At 46.0% G+C, this 12,419-nt stretch overlaps 1 protein-coding gene across 1 annotated transcript; it reads left to right on the plus strand.

Moving 5' to 3' along the window:
- The first annotated feature begins 4,155 nt into the window (after positions 1–4,155).
- fam89a (family with sequence similarity 89 member A) lies at positions 4,156–11,686 on the plus strand. The gene is made up of 2 exons (XM_078399075.1): positions 4,156–4,531; positions 10,432–11,686. Exons 1-2 carry the CDS (start codon positions 4,205–4,207, stop codon positions 10,702–10,704), a joined length of 600 nt encoding a protein of 199 aa, XP_078255201.1. The 5' UTR covers positions 4,156–4,204; the 3' UTR covers positions 10,705–11,686.
- Positions 11,687–12,419: the final 733 nt, after the last annotated feature.

Below are 12,419 nucleotides of genomic sequence, written 5' to 3' on the forward strand. Positions count from 1 at the left end.
GAAAGAGTGCACAGACAAAAATCTTGCGTGGTCCCATTCCAGGCATTTACAAATGTGTACAGTTTATGGGAAAGTCAAGTTTTCTTAATTGTGCTTTAGATGTTTGTTGCCAAATAACGTGATTCTGCACAGTACATCATTCCAAGTGGCCAACTTCTTAAAAAAAAGGAAAAGATGTTTTATTAAGATAAATGCTTTAAATAATATACTTTTTGTACATGGTTCAAAAAATGAGCCAAGTAGTTGAAGTAAAAAAGCCGAAAGAAAGAAAGAAAAGCTGAGAGTCATCCATGTATGTTGGTATTTCCCATGGACCCACTGGATCTTCTACCTCACCAGAGAGCTAAACTTGAACATGGAAGGCCATTTTTCCCTGGGATGGTGATATCCTTTTCAACAATGTTAAGCACCTTAGAGATATATTCAGATCACCATTTCCAACCTCTGGAGATTATATATGCAGCAGCTGGCAATAATGAACTCGGTCAGAAACCAGTTAGCAAGAGATTGCAGTAGTGCTCTCTTCTAAAACATGCAAGGTATTTATTTCATAAAATGCTGGAGTAACTCAGCAGGTCAGGCAGCATCTCAGGAGAGAAGGCATGGGTGACGTTTCGGGTCGAGACCCTTCTTCAGACTGATTAGGTCCTTGCTTCCGCTCATTTTTCTCTGGACAATCCTCCCAACTCTGCCTCGTCTTTTTGTTATTTGAGTTTTTGCTCTTCTTGCTCTTCTAACACATGCTAATACGTTATAAACAAAGAATGCTAAAAATATTCAGCAATCAGGCAGTATCTGTGAGGGGAGAGAGTGATGGCCTGAAACATCACTCATTCCTTCTCTCCAGAGATGCTGCCTGTCCCGCTGAGTTATTCCAGCATTTTGTGTCTACCTTCGACTTAAACCAGCATCTGCAGTTCTTTCCTACACAATGTCCGATTAAGGATTGTCCGAGGGTCACCAAAGAGGTATATTGTAGTTCAGCACTGCTCTCTGGCTGTGTTAGAATGATTCAGTTGCATGAAGCTAATAAAGTATATTTATCATCACCAACTGTGAGTGAGGGAAGAGGGCGGAGTGAGTAGTGAGTGTGTGAGTGAGGGAAGAGGGGTGGAGTGAGTGAGGGAAGAGGGGCGGAGTGAGTGAGGGAAGAGGGGAGGAGTGAGTGAGGGAAGAGGGGAGGAGTGAGCGAGGGAAGAGGGGCGGAGTGAGTGAGGGAAGAGGGGATGAGTGAGCGAGGGAAGGGGGCGGAGTGAGTGAGGGAAGAGGGGCGGAGTGGGTGATGAAGAGAGCGGAGTGAGTAGTGAGTGTGTGAGTGAGGGAAGAGGGGAGGATTGAGTGAGGGAAGAGGGGAGTGAGAGTGAAGAGGGGCGGAGTGAGGGAATGGAGGCGGAGTGAGTAGTGAGTGTGGGCGGAGTGAGTATGTGAGGGAAGAGGGCGGAGTGAGTAGTGAGTGTGTGAGTGAGTGAAGAGGGGCGGAGTGAGTGAAGAGGGGAGGAGTGAGTGCAGGCAGGGGGCAGAGTGAGTAATGTGTGGGTGAGTGCAGGCAGGGGGCATAGTGAGTGAGGGGAGGCGGAGTGAGTGCAGGCAGGGGTGGAGTGAGTGAAGAGAGGAGGAGTGAGTGAGTGCAGGCAGGGGGCGGAGTGAGTGGTGCGTGTGTGAGTGAGTGAGGGAAGAGGGGCGGAGTGAGTGCAGGCAGGGGGGCGGAGTGAGTAGTGAGTGTGTGAGTGAGTGAAGAGGGGCGGAGTGAGTAGTGAGTGTGGGCGGAGTGAGTAGTGAGTGTGTGAGTGAGTGCAGGCAGGGGGCGGAGTGAGTGGTGCGCGTGTGAGTGAGTGAGGGAAGAGGGGCAGAGTGAGTGCAGGCAGGGGGCGGAGTGAGTGGTGCGTGTGTGAGTGAGTGAGGGAAGAGGGGCAGAGTGAGTGCAGGCAGGGGGCGGAGTGAGTGAAGAGGGGAGGAGTGAGTGAAGAGGGGCGGAGTGAGTGCAGGCAGGGGGCGGAGTGAGTGCAGGCAGGGGGCGGAGTGAGTGAAGAGGGGCGGAGTGAGTGGTGCGTGTGTGAGTGTGTGCAGGCAGGGGGCGGAGTGAGTGAAGAGGGGCGGAGTGAGTGGTGCGTGTGTGAGTGAGTGCGGGCAGGGGGCGGAGTGAGTGAAGAGGGGCGGAGTGAGTGGTGCGTGTGTGAGTGAGTGCGGGCAGGGGGCGGAGTGAGTGAAGAGGGGCGGAGTGAGTGAGTGCGGGCAGGGGGCGGAGTGAGTGATGCGTGTGTGAGTGAGTGCAGGCAGGGGGCGGAGTGAGTGAGTGGTGCGTGTGTGAGTGAGTGAAGAGGGGAGGAGTGAGTGGTGCGTGTGTGAGTGAGTGCAGGCAGGGGGCGGAGTGAGTGAAGAGGGGCGTGTGTGAGTGAGTGCAGGCAGGGGGCGGAGTGAGTGAGTGCAGGCAGGGGGCGGAGTGAGTGAAGAGGGGCGTGTGTGAGTGAGTGCAGGCAGGGGGCGGAGTGAGTGAGTGCAGGCAGGGGGCGGAGTGAGTGAAGAGGGGCGTGTGTGAGTGAGTGCAGGCAGGGGGCGGAGTGAGTGAGTGAGTGCAGGCAGGGGGCGGAGTGAGTGAGTGCAGGCAGGGGGCGGAGTGAGTGTGTGCAGGCAGGGGGCGGAGTGAGTGAGTGCAGGCAGGGGGCGGAGTGAGTGTGTGCAGGCAGGGGGCGGAGTGAGTGTGTGCAGGCAGGGGGCGGAGTGAGTGAGTGCAGGCAGGGGGCGGAGTGAGTGAAGGCAGGGGGCGGAGTGAGTGAAGAGGGGCGTGTGTGTGAGTGAGTGCAGGCAGGGGGCGGAGTGAGTGAAGGGGTGCGTGTGTGAGTGAGTGCAGGCAGGGGGCGGAGTGAGTGAGTGCAGGCAGGGGGCGGAGTGAGTGAGTGCAGGCAGGGGGCGGAGTGAGTGAAGGCAGGGGGCGGAGTGAGTGAAGAGGGGCGTGTGTGTGTGAGTGAGTGAGTGCAGGCAGGGGGCGGAGTGAGTGAAGAGGGGCGTGTGTGTGTGTGTGAGTGAGTGCAGGCAGGGGGCGGAGTGAGTGAAGGGGTGCGTGTGTGAGTGAGTGCAGGCAGGGGGCGGAGTGAGTGAGTGCAGGCAGGGGGCGGAGTGAGTGAAGAGGGGCGTGTGTGAGTGAGTGCAGGCAGGGGGCGGAGTGAGTGAAGAGGGGCGTGTGTGTGTGTGTGAGTGAGTGAGTGGTGCGTGTGTGAGTGAGTGCAGGCAGGGGGCGGAGTGAGTGAAGAGGGGCGTGTGTGAGTGAGTGCAGGCAGGGGGCGGAGTGAGTGAAGAGGGGCGTGTGTGAGTGAGTGCAGGCAGGGGGCGGAGTGAGTGAGTGGTGCGTGTGTGAGTGAGTGAAGAGGGGAGGAGTGAGTGGTGCGTGTGTGAGTGAGTGCAGGCAGGGGGCGGAGTGAGTGAAGAGGGGCGTGTGTGAGTGAGTGCAGGCAGGGGGCGGAGTGAGTGAGTGCAGGCAGGGGGCGGAGTGAGTGAAGAGGGGCGTGTGTGAGTGAGTGCAGGCAGGGGGCGGAGTGAGTGAGTGCAGGCAGGGGGCGGAGTGAGTGAGTGCAGGCAGGGGGCGGAGTGAGTGAGTGCAGGCAGGGGGCGGAGTGAGTGAAGGCAGGGGGCGGAGTGAGTGAAGAGGGGCGTGTGTGTGTGAGTGAGTGAGTGCAGGCAGGGGGCGGAGTGAGTGAAGAGGGGCGTGTGTGTGAGTGAGTGCAGGCAGGGGGCGGAGTGAGTGAAGAGGGGCGTGTGTGCGTGTGTGAGTGAGTGCAGGCAGGGGGCGGAGTGAGTGAAGAGGGGCGTGTGTGAGTGAGTGCAGGCAGGGGGCGGAGTGAGTGAAGGGGTGCGTGTGTGAGTGAGTGCAGGCAGGGGGCGGAGTGAGTGAAGGGGTGCGTGTGTGAGTGAGTGCAGGCAGGGGGCGGAGTGAGTGCAGGCAGGGGGCGGAGTGAGTGAAGAGGGGCGGTGTGAGTGAAGGGGTGCGTGTGTGAGTGAGTGCAGGCAGGGGGCGGAGTGAGTGAAGAGGGGCGGTGTGAGTGAAGGGGTGCGTGTGTGAGTGAGTGCAGGCAGGGGGCGGAGTGAGTGAAGGGGTGCGTGTGTGAGTGAGTGCAGGCAGGGGGCGGAGTGAGTGCAGGCAGGGGGCGGAGTGAGTGAGTGGTGCGTAGATGTAGAGCCGCCCAGTCCCTGGAGAGGCGGCGGATCAGTGATGGACCCTCCCCCACTCGTCCCTCACCAGGCGCAGCTGCGACGGGGAGCAGCGGCGGCGATGATGGCGGGGAGGCCGGCGGACGGCGGCGGCGGCTCGGTGCCCAACACGACGTGCCTGCAGGGTTTGCCGCCATTGCCCAAGAGCCTGAGCGGCCTACTCAACTCGAGCGGCGGCTCCTGGCGAGAGGTGGAGCGGGTGTATGCCAAGCGCTGTATGATCCAGGACGACCTGAGCCGGGCCCGCAGTGCGGGCAGCCGCCGCGCCCCGCAGCCCAGCAAGCCGGCCAACCTGGACGCCGCCCTGGCCCTGCTCCGCAAGGAAATGGTGAGTGTGGGGCAAAGACAGGCTGGCCAAGCTGGCCGGCCCGGGGTGTACTGTACACCTTCAGCGGTGCAGGATGCACTGTGATGGGTAGCACACGGTGCCAGTGCACCCTAACCCTGTTGATTGTAACGTGCCCTTAACTGTGTGCAGTAAACTGTCAGGAGGGATAATGATGCCTTTGTCTTCGGTAATGATCTGTGCCAATGTGCACTGTAGCACACTCTAACCTTTGGGGTAAACCGTGGCAGTAACATCATAATACACCTCAACCCCAGGGGTAAAGTGTGCCTCGGTGTACTGTAGTGTACCCGAAGGCAGCCTGGGGAGTAAAACTTTAGTGTACTCTAGAGTAATTATGCCAGCACGCCCTGTAATTCACCCTAAACCTGTGGAGTAAGTTGTGCTAGGATGCACTGTGGTGCACTCTGTCCTGAAAGAGTCACGTGAGTCATGGTGTACGGTTGTACATTCTGGTTTCTGGGGAGTAAAGTGTGTCAGGACACTGGTATACTCTGTCCCTGGGGAGTTCATGGTGTCATGATACCCTGTAGTGTTGTCTGCCCCTGGGGAGTACATAGTGCCTGGACACCATGCACTCTATGCTGACCCTGAGAGTACATGGTGCCAGTATCTGTGTTGAGATACACTGGCATAGTGTCTGCCCTGGAGATTGTACTTGGCCTGTGTGAAGCAGGCGATATGTGCCCTTGTTACTCTCCCCAGTAGCTTGGGGATTGCTCTGTCCAATGCTCATTGAGGCATGTTAGCAGCTGTTTTGCTGTTCCACACTTATGAGCATTATGCGGTGCTGTTGCATTATACGCCACACTTGAGTTTGTTTAATGCTTGGGTAACCAGGGGATTTTGCGGGCCGTGACAGGCCAAGAACAAGTGTTCGGTGCAACTGTCGCCTAGTCTACGCCTGGTCTTGTTAATGTAAAGGAGGCCACATCAAGAGCAATGAATACAGTCGATGAGATTAGAGGCGGTGCATGTGAACCTCAGTCTCACCTCCAAGGGCTGTGGGGATCCCCGGATGGATATGAGGGAGAAGGTGTAGACACAGATGTTAATCTCCTAGTTGCAGGGGAAAATACCTGCAGAGGGGTGGTTTGGGTGGGGAGGAGATGAATGAACCAAGGTGTTGAGGAGGGAGTGGTCTCTGCAGAATGTATAAACGGTGAGGACGAGAAGATTAACTGGTGGCGTGAAGGTGACGGAAATGTCGGAGAATGATATGTCGAGTGCGAAGGTTGGTGGGGATGAGAGATAAGGAGTAGAGAACTCTATCCTTCCATTTAGTGAATTATATTTAGTTACCATAGTATCGACTGTCATGGTGCAATTTGAACATGTCATTTGATCATTAGTCCAGTAAATTAATCATATCTCCAAGTCTAGTATCTAGAAGTGAAGAAAACAATGGTATGCTCTTCCAAACACAGATGGGCATTCATTCCATGGTGTGCTAACACTGGGTGGTTAATAGTTTAAAAGAAATCCAAAGGTGATGAACATAGGTTCCTCAGGTTTTGGAAGATGTGACTTACAGAAATCTGACCACCTACATATTCTATCATACATTTTTAAATATTTTTTCAAAATGGGAAAATTTGTGACAGAAATGAAAACATCAGGAGTTGTGGAATACAACCAGGAGCCAGTTAATTCAAAAGACAACCAGTTTTCAAAAAAACAACTTTGCATTTAATCTCCCTGCCAGTTCACAGTGGGAGGTTATTTAAAAGATTTGCTTTGGAAAGGACAAGACAAATTCAATTGACACATGTTAAAATACTTTATCAAACATTGATACTTTATGGTCAACAAAAGTGGCCATTTGATGTGGGACTACACAAGGGAAGGCAATATATAATCTAACATCATTGAAATCTTTTGTTTCTCACAAAAGGAAAAACCTGTTTGTGGATAATTTTCAGTAACAGAACCACAAGAGCTGCCTCTAAATACTCAAAGGCAAAGAGGAAAAATTAGCCACAGTTCACTTGCTTCTCCTGTATTACAGATGATTTAACAGGACCAAGATTGTGGCATAATGGCTATTTCTTGAAGGGGACAAAAAACAAGGCTAATTAAGGGCGTGGCACGAGATGTGAAATTATTTTCTTATCATTTGAAACAATATATACGAAGCCTTGGTTATGACATCATTTGATGCCTTTTTCTGTAACATTGGTTCAATTTGGGTTCAATTTGCTTCAAAACATACAGCTGAGGTAAACATTTACATTTTCTTCCAAGTAATTTGTATAATCAATTATGGTACACTTTTATAAAAAGGAAACATACTTTATTGTTTATACATTAGATTTCCTTTTAGATGAATGGCAGGCACTTTATACTTGGATTTGAATAACGCCCCATTGACTGTTCACTGCCGGGCATCTGTGTTAATGGGCTTCCTTCCCATTCTCTCCAACTTTCCCTGCTTTTATCCCAAAATGGATATTTTGTCAAACATCAGTGAACTCTCTTCCACTGATCTTGGTGATACACAGAAGTGCAGGCTTGTATTTCCATTTGAGCTCAGTAGGTTTCCCATACATGGTATAAATTTGGCTCGGAGCCAGTGTGACCGAATGTTTAAACTAATATGGAACAGTACACTCTGGGCAAACCATACTTCTGTGAACATGGAGAGAACACTTGCCTATGGCAGCTGAATAGTTACAATATCTTGCCGTATATCTCTTCATATTATATTGCCGACAAGTCTCTCATTGACTCTTTCTCTGTATTCCATCTCTTCCTGAATATTCTGTTCCCCTTTGCTTTTCTCTATTATCCATTACATATTTTGAGATGAAGTCTTTACTGGGTTCAGTCCTACTATTTGAATCTCTCTCAAAAACCTTTCCACCATAATCTTTCAGCTTCTGTTTGATGTTTAGGATGTAGCTCTCCTCCCCTTCTGATTTGCCAGCTGGTTCCTTTCACCTATTTGTGAACTGCCCCTTTTGTTTGTCAAAGCTGCATCAAGGCTTTGATTTCAGTTAAGACCATGGAAATCGGAGTAGGCCAATTTAGGCCCTCCAGCTTGTTCCATCAATCAATACATTTATGGCTGACATGTGATTCATATTTATAGTATATTTTCCTTATATCCATTAAATTAATTTGATAGAAGTTTTGCTAACCAATTTCAGATTTAAAATTTACAGTTAACTTGGAATCTATTATCATTTGGAAATGTTTAGCTTCTCCTGCTCATGGAAGTCTTAAGATGACAAATCAACTGAATTGCATTGATTGCTTATTTTTGCCGACTCCATGTAATATAGTAAGCTCTTTTTCATTAGCAACCTTATCCAGACTGATTACAGTCTTGTTCCTATCTTTGGAATTTGCATGCTTTGCTTTATTTAATATTGCAACACACTGTGGCCATAAGATTGTTGCAATACTCAGTGGAATACAAATCAAATCCAGTGGCTTGGTTTGTAACGGTAATTCACCAATTTGTGTATTTTAAGCTATTGATATTTCTTGCTGAGGTTGATTATGGTCAGAACTAACAATTCAAATGGTGGCTAGACTGAGTCAGAGTTGTACAGCACAGAAGTGGGCTTTTCGGTCCACCATGTCCATGCTCATCTTTTGCCCGTCTGCATTCATCCCATTTTCCTACCGTGCATCTGTATTTTTACAGGCCATGCCTTTTAAAATGTCTCTTGAATGTAGAGTTTTTTAGTTTTAGTGATACAGCATGGAAACAGACCCTTCGGCTCACTAAGTCCACAGCAATCATTGATCACTGTTCACACTCATTCTGTGTTATTCCCACTTTCTCATCCACTTCCTAAACCGTGGGGGTAATTTACAGAGGGAAATTAATCTACAACCTGCACATCTTTGGGATGTGGGAGGAAACCGGAGCGTCCGTAAGAAGCCGTGTAAACTACACACAGACAGCACCCGAGGACGGATGGAACCCGGGTCTTTGGCATTGTGAGGCAGTGGGCCTACCAGCTGTGCCACTGTGCGGGAGATTGTGTCTGACTTTGCTACCTATTCTGGCAGTGAGTTTCAGAAATATCACCTCTTTTCCAAAGAAAAACATTCCCCTCAGATCCCCTTTTGAACTCCTTCCTCTCACCTTAAACCTATGCCTTAAATTTTGTGATTTATTTTACTCATGGAAGATGTTCTATTGCTGCTATGTCCTAACCTGGATCATTTTGTATTCCTTAGTACATTCAAACCAGTATTCAATTTTCTTCCTTTGCTATGCTTCGTAAATTATTTTTGTAAATATCAAGTTATTTATTAAAAAGCCCATGCTCGTTATATTCTCAATTGAATGATATTTCAACATACGTTAAAGTATTCACGTGAACTTAAAAATCAGTTAATGTAGATTGTACCACTTGTATCATTCTGATTACACGCATCTAGTGTAATTGTATTACTCAAGGTACGTTTGTTTTATAAAGCTTTGGGCTAGTTCACTGACTGGATGTGAGTTTTTTTGCATAGCTTTGTATATTGAATTTTGCACAGTGCTTGTAATTATAAATAAATAATCGTTACTGTTGCTCTATTAATTTGTAGTGAAATAAATCAATTAAAAGATTCTAAAATAATTTTACAGGATGTTTGCTTGCTCAGCTTTGGGGAAAAAAATAGAAAGCCAAGCAGGGGCATATGTGAAAGACAACCTGTAATAATAGATTTCCAATTTCAATAAAGTACAAAAATCAGCCTACGTGAAACATAAATCGCTGAGTGTGTAATGTTAAGGTCCTGTACCACTAAAGTCTAAAAGAATGTCAATAGTAAAATGTCACTGACCTCCTTCAACCAAGGCTTTATTCTGTCTGTTCTCCTATCACATATTTTATTCAAAGGTCAGTAGTCAATAAATTACGATCAGGAATGTCAATTTGACTGATGTTCTTTATCATCCCAGGATACATGCTGACAGTTAACTTCTCAACTTTTCAAATAGCCAACTCATCTCCTTTGATTTTACCATTTGTCCTTCATATTCTGTCTTGCACAAATATGCTCAAATCTGTTGCTAAATTTCTTTAAAATCCTGCACAGCCAAGTTTTCACATTTCTTTCTTGTACGATGGCAAAATGCACAGAAACCAGAAGAAGGGTCTCGACCCAAAACGTCACCTATTCCGTTTCTCCAGAGATGCTGTCTGACCTGCTGAGTTACTCCAGCTTTTTGTGCCTATTCTAGATTTTGCTGATTTGTTGGGATAAAAAAATTTGAATAATACAAGGAAAGCTTAAAAAAATCTAAATTGATCTTTAACTTTTTCCAGCCAATTATCCCTTTTTTTTTTATTAACATAAAGCCATCTATGATTGCTAGTTTCCTAAGCAATTCCAGAAGTTCCAGCCAGGATAATGGTACCTTGTCTTAAATGATCATTGCACCAAGACTCCTGACTGTAGGTCAACATGCAGGTTGGAAAACCAAAGTAACCTTCACATGTTTATGAAGATCCCCAGGTGGAAACAAAGGAATTCTTTCAATCCAGATTTGCTCCCTCCAAAGCACAACATGGATGGAATTGGTGGAATGGGCAGAAGTATATTTAAAATTGAGGGAAGAATGTGCCTCAAAGGTCTTTTGGAAACTGGTGGAGAAAGCTTTGGGGCTTGGCCTTGTTCTGAGTTAGAAGGTTGTGGGATTTTATTTTTCCAACCATTTCCCCCTGCTCTAACCCTTGTAACTTTCAGAAAAATTATTCATTCAAGTTGCTAGTGCCCCATCCTGATACATTGTATTTGAAAAGTAAACTCTCTGTGCATGCATTGAATTCCAGTTCGCTGTGTCAAGTTTTAACTTGCAATGTAATCTAAGTGCAAGATGTTGTATCAAATACTTCTTAAAAATCTATCTTTTTCTTTCAACTTCACAGGTTGGTCTGCGCCAGTTAGATATGTCGCTGCTGTGTCAGCTGTGGTCTCTTTATGAATCTATTCAGGAATATAAAGGAACATGCCAAGACCTATCAGCTGCAGCAAATTCGGATTGTTCCTATGGATTGGAAAATGGATACTTCGATGAAGAGTACTTCCAGGAAAGTGTGGAAAATGGGAAAGCTGACAACTTGGAGACAAACCTTGCAGTGCCTAAAACTCTCAATTCCCGTGACCAGTGGATGCAGGATTCTTTTCATATTACCATATAGAAGCTATTCTGCAACTCTGACCTTCACACTATTTCTAAAGTAATACTGTTGTAGTTTTAAAAATCATTAAGAGTGAAGGTGAATGTTATCTGGGAAGAAGAGGGGTGGATGGTGGAAAGAAAGTAAAGTTTTGGTAACCAGATTTCATTAAGTTAAATTACTAAGTGTCATATGTAACATTGTACACATGTAAGGATCTTTTGATAGGATTGGTACTTAAATGTCTTCTATTTGAAAGAAGCAAATCGCTTTGAGCCAAGTACTATTTATTTGTTTTGGCTGATGCCATAGCAGGGATTTAAGTTTTGTGGTTGGGGCCGTGCACGCTATTTCTAGTTGCTGAAGCACTAGTGTTGGGCTGTTGTAGCTTGGTCTTTGAGTAATCAAAGTGACAAAATGGCAGGCTCGATTTTCAAGCTCAACAAATGAGTTTGTAGGCATAAACAATATAAAACACTGTGATTACTACACGAAGGGCTAAATTTAAAAAAACAACAAATAATATTGCAGTCACGGCAGAATTTTTTTAAAATCCGTATTGTGTTGTATCAGACTCTCTGCCCCATGTAAATGCTTTGTGGTGATGATAAAACTGTGTTAATGCAGATCTGTATGTCAGACTGTTCTGCCTTTCCTATTTGAAGAAATGTACAGTTCTGGGCTAGGGTAAACTGGAATGTGTTTATGCTTGTAAATATATATTTGGAGTGTATTTACATAAACATGAAGTAGAACTGTATTAAATAGAGAATTTATCATGACATTTAACTCTGCATTAATCCAGAAAACTTGGTTTTACCTGGTCTAATCTAAAACACATAGAAAAATACCAATTGCAGTGTGTGAGCTGGAAAGCTGTCAGCAAAATGTTAAGCTGTTGCAAAGGTGCTTTTGGGAGTTGTTTGGAAAGAATGATTAACACTATGCATTATTACAAAAATGCAACTGATTTTAAAATATTTGCTTAACCGCTGGTGAGCAATTTAAAAAAAATGATTGGATTAGCCCTGAGACAGTGATAATATGAATGAGTTGAATATAGGATGAACTGAATTTATTAAAGTAACAGCAATATTTTACTGCAGAATAAAAGGTATTTGTGTAAATTGGGAGAAAACCAAATCCCATTTCTTAAATGCAGCACTGTACTTGAATTGTTGCCCGAAACCAATCTCCTCTTAAATCATTCTGAATTTTATTTACTTGATTTTTATAAATTTGTGCTGTTAAGGTACTTTGGGTTTTAAAAAATAAAAATAATCCAAGGAATAAAACCCAGCAAGAGCATACAAATGTTATTAAGGAGGTCAATAGCTTTTATACCAAATTAAGTTGTTTTATTATAAATGGAAGATAAACATGCAACTAGGGCTATTTCAACATAGAGTGAACTTTCTTAACTGTATAGAGCTCTATATTGAAAATGCAGTTTCTTTAATTTCATGGTTTGCAAATCTGATTTTGTAACTGCTCATTTTGTATCTTGAACTTTGGTGTTTAAAACTTAATTCTGTGTTTTTAAATATTTCTGAATTATAAAGTTTGGTGCATAGTTATAATTAAATGTTTTGTTTAGGACTCTTTTTAATAAGAGGATAGAAAATCCAGTTCAAGAACTTTTGCACATGACTCTTTCTGACTTTTGGGCTTGAATTTCTAGTGCTGGGTACCTGTACAAAGTTTTGAGACTGGGTACTTGTGTCTGGTCTTTTGAG

This window comes from Rhinoraja longicauda, chromosome 5, assembly GCF_053455715.1.
Source record: "Rhinoraja longicauda isolate Sanriku21f chromosome 5, sRhiLon1.1, whole genome shotgun sequence".
Taxonomy (NCBI): Eukaryota; Metazoa; Chordata; class Chondrichthyes; order Rajiformes; family Arhynchobatidae; genus Rhinoraja; species Rhinoraja longicauda.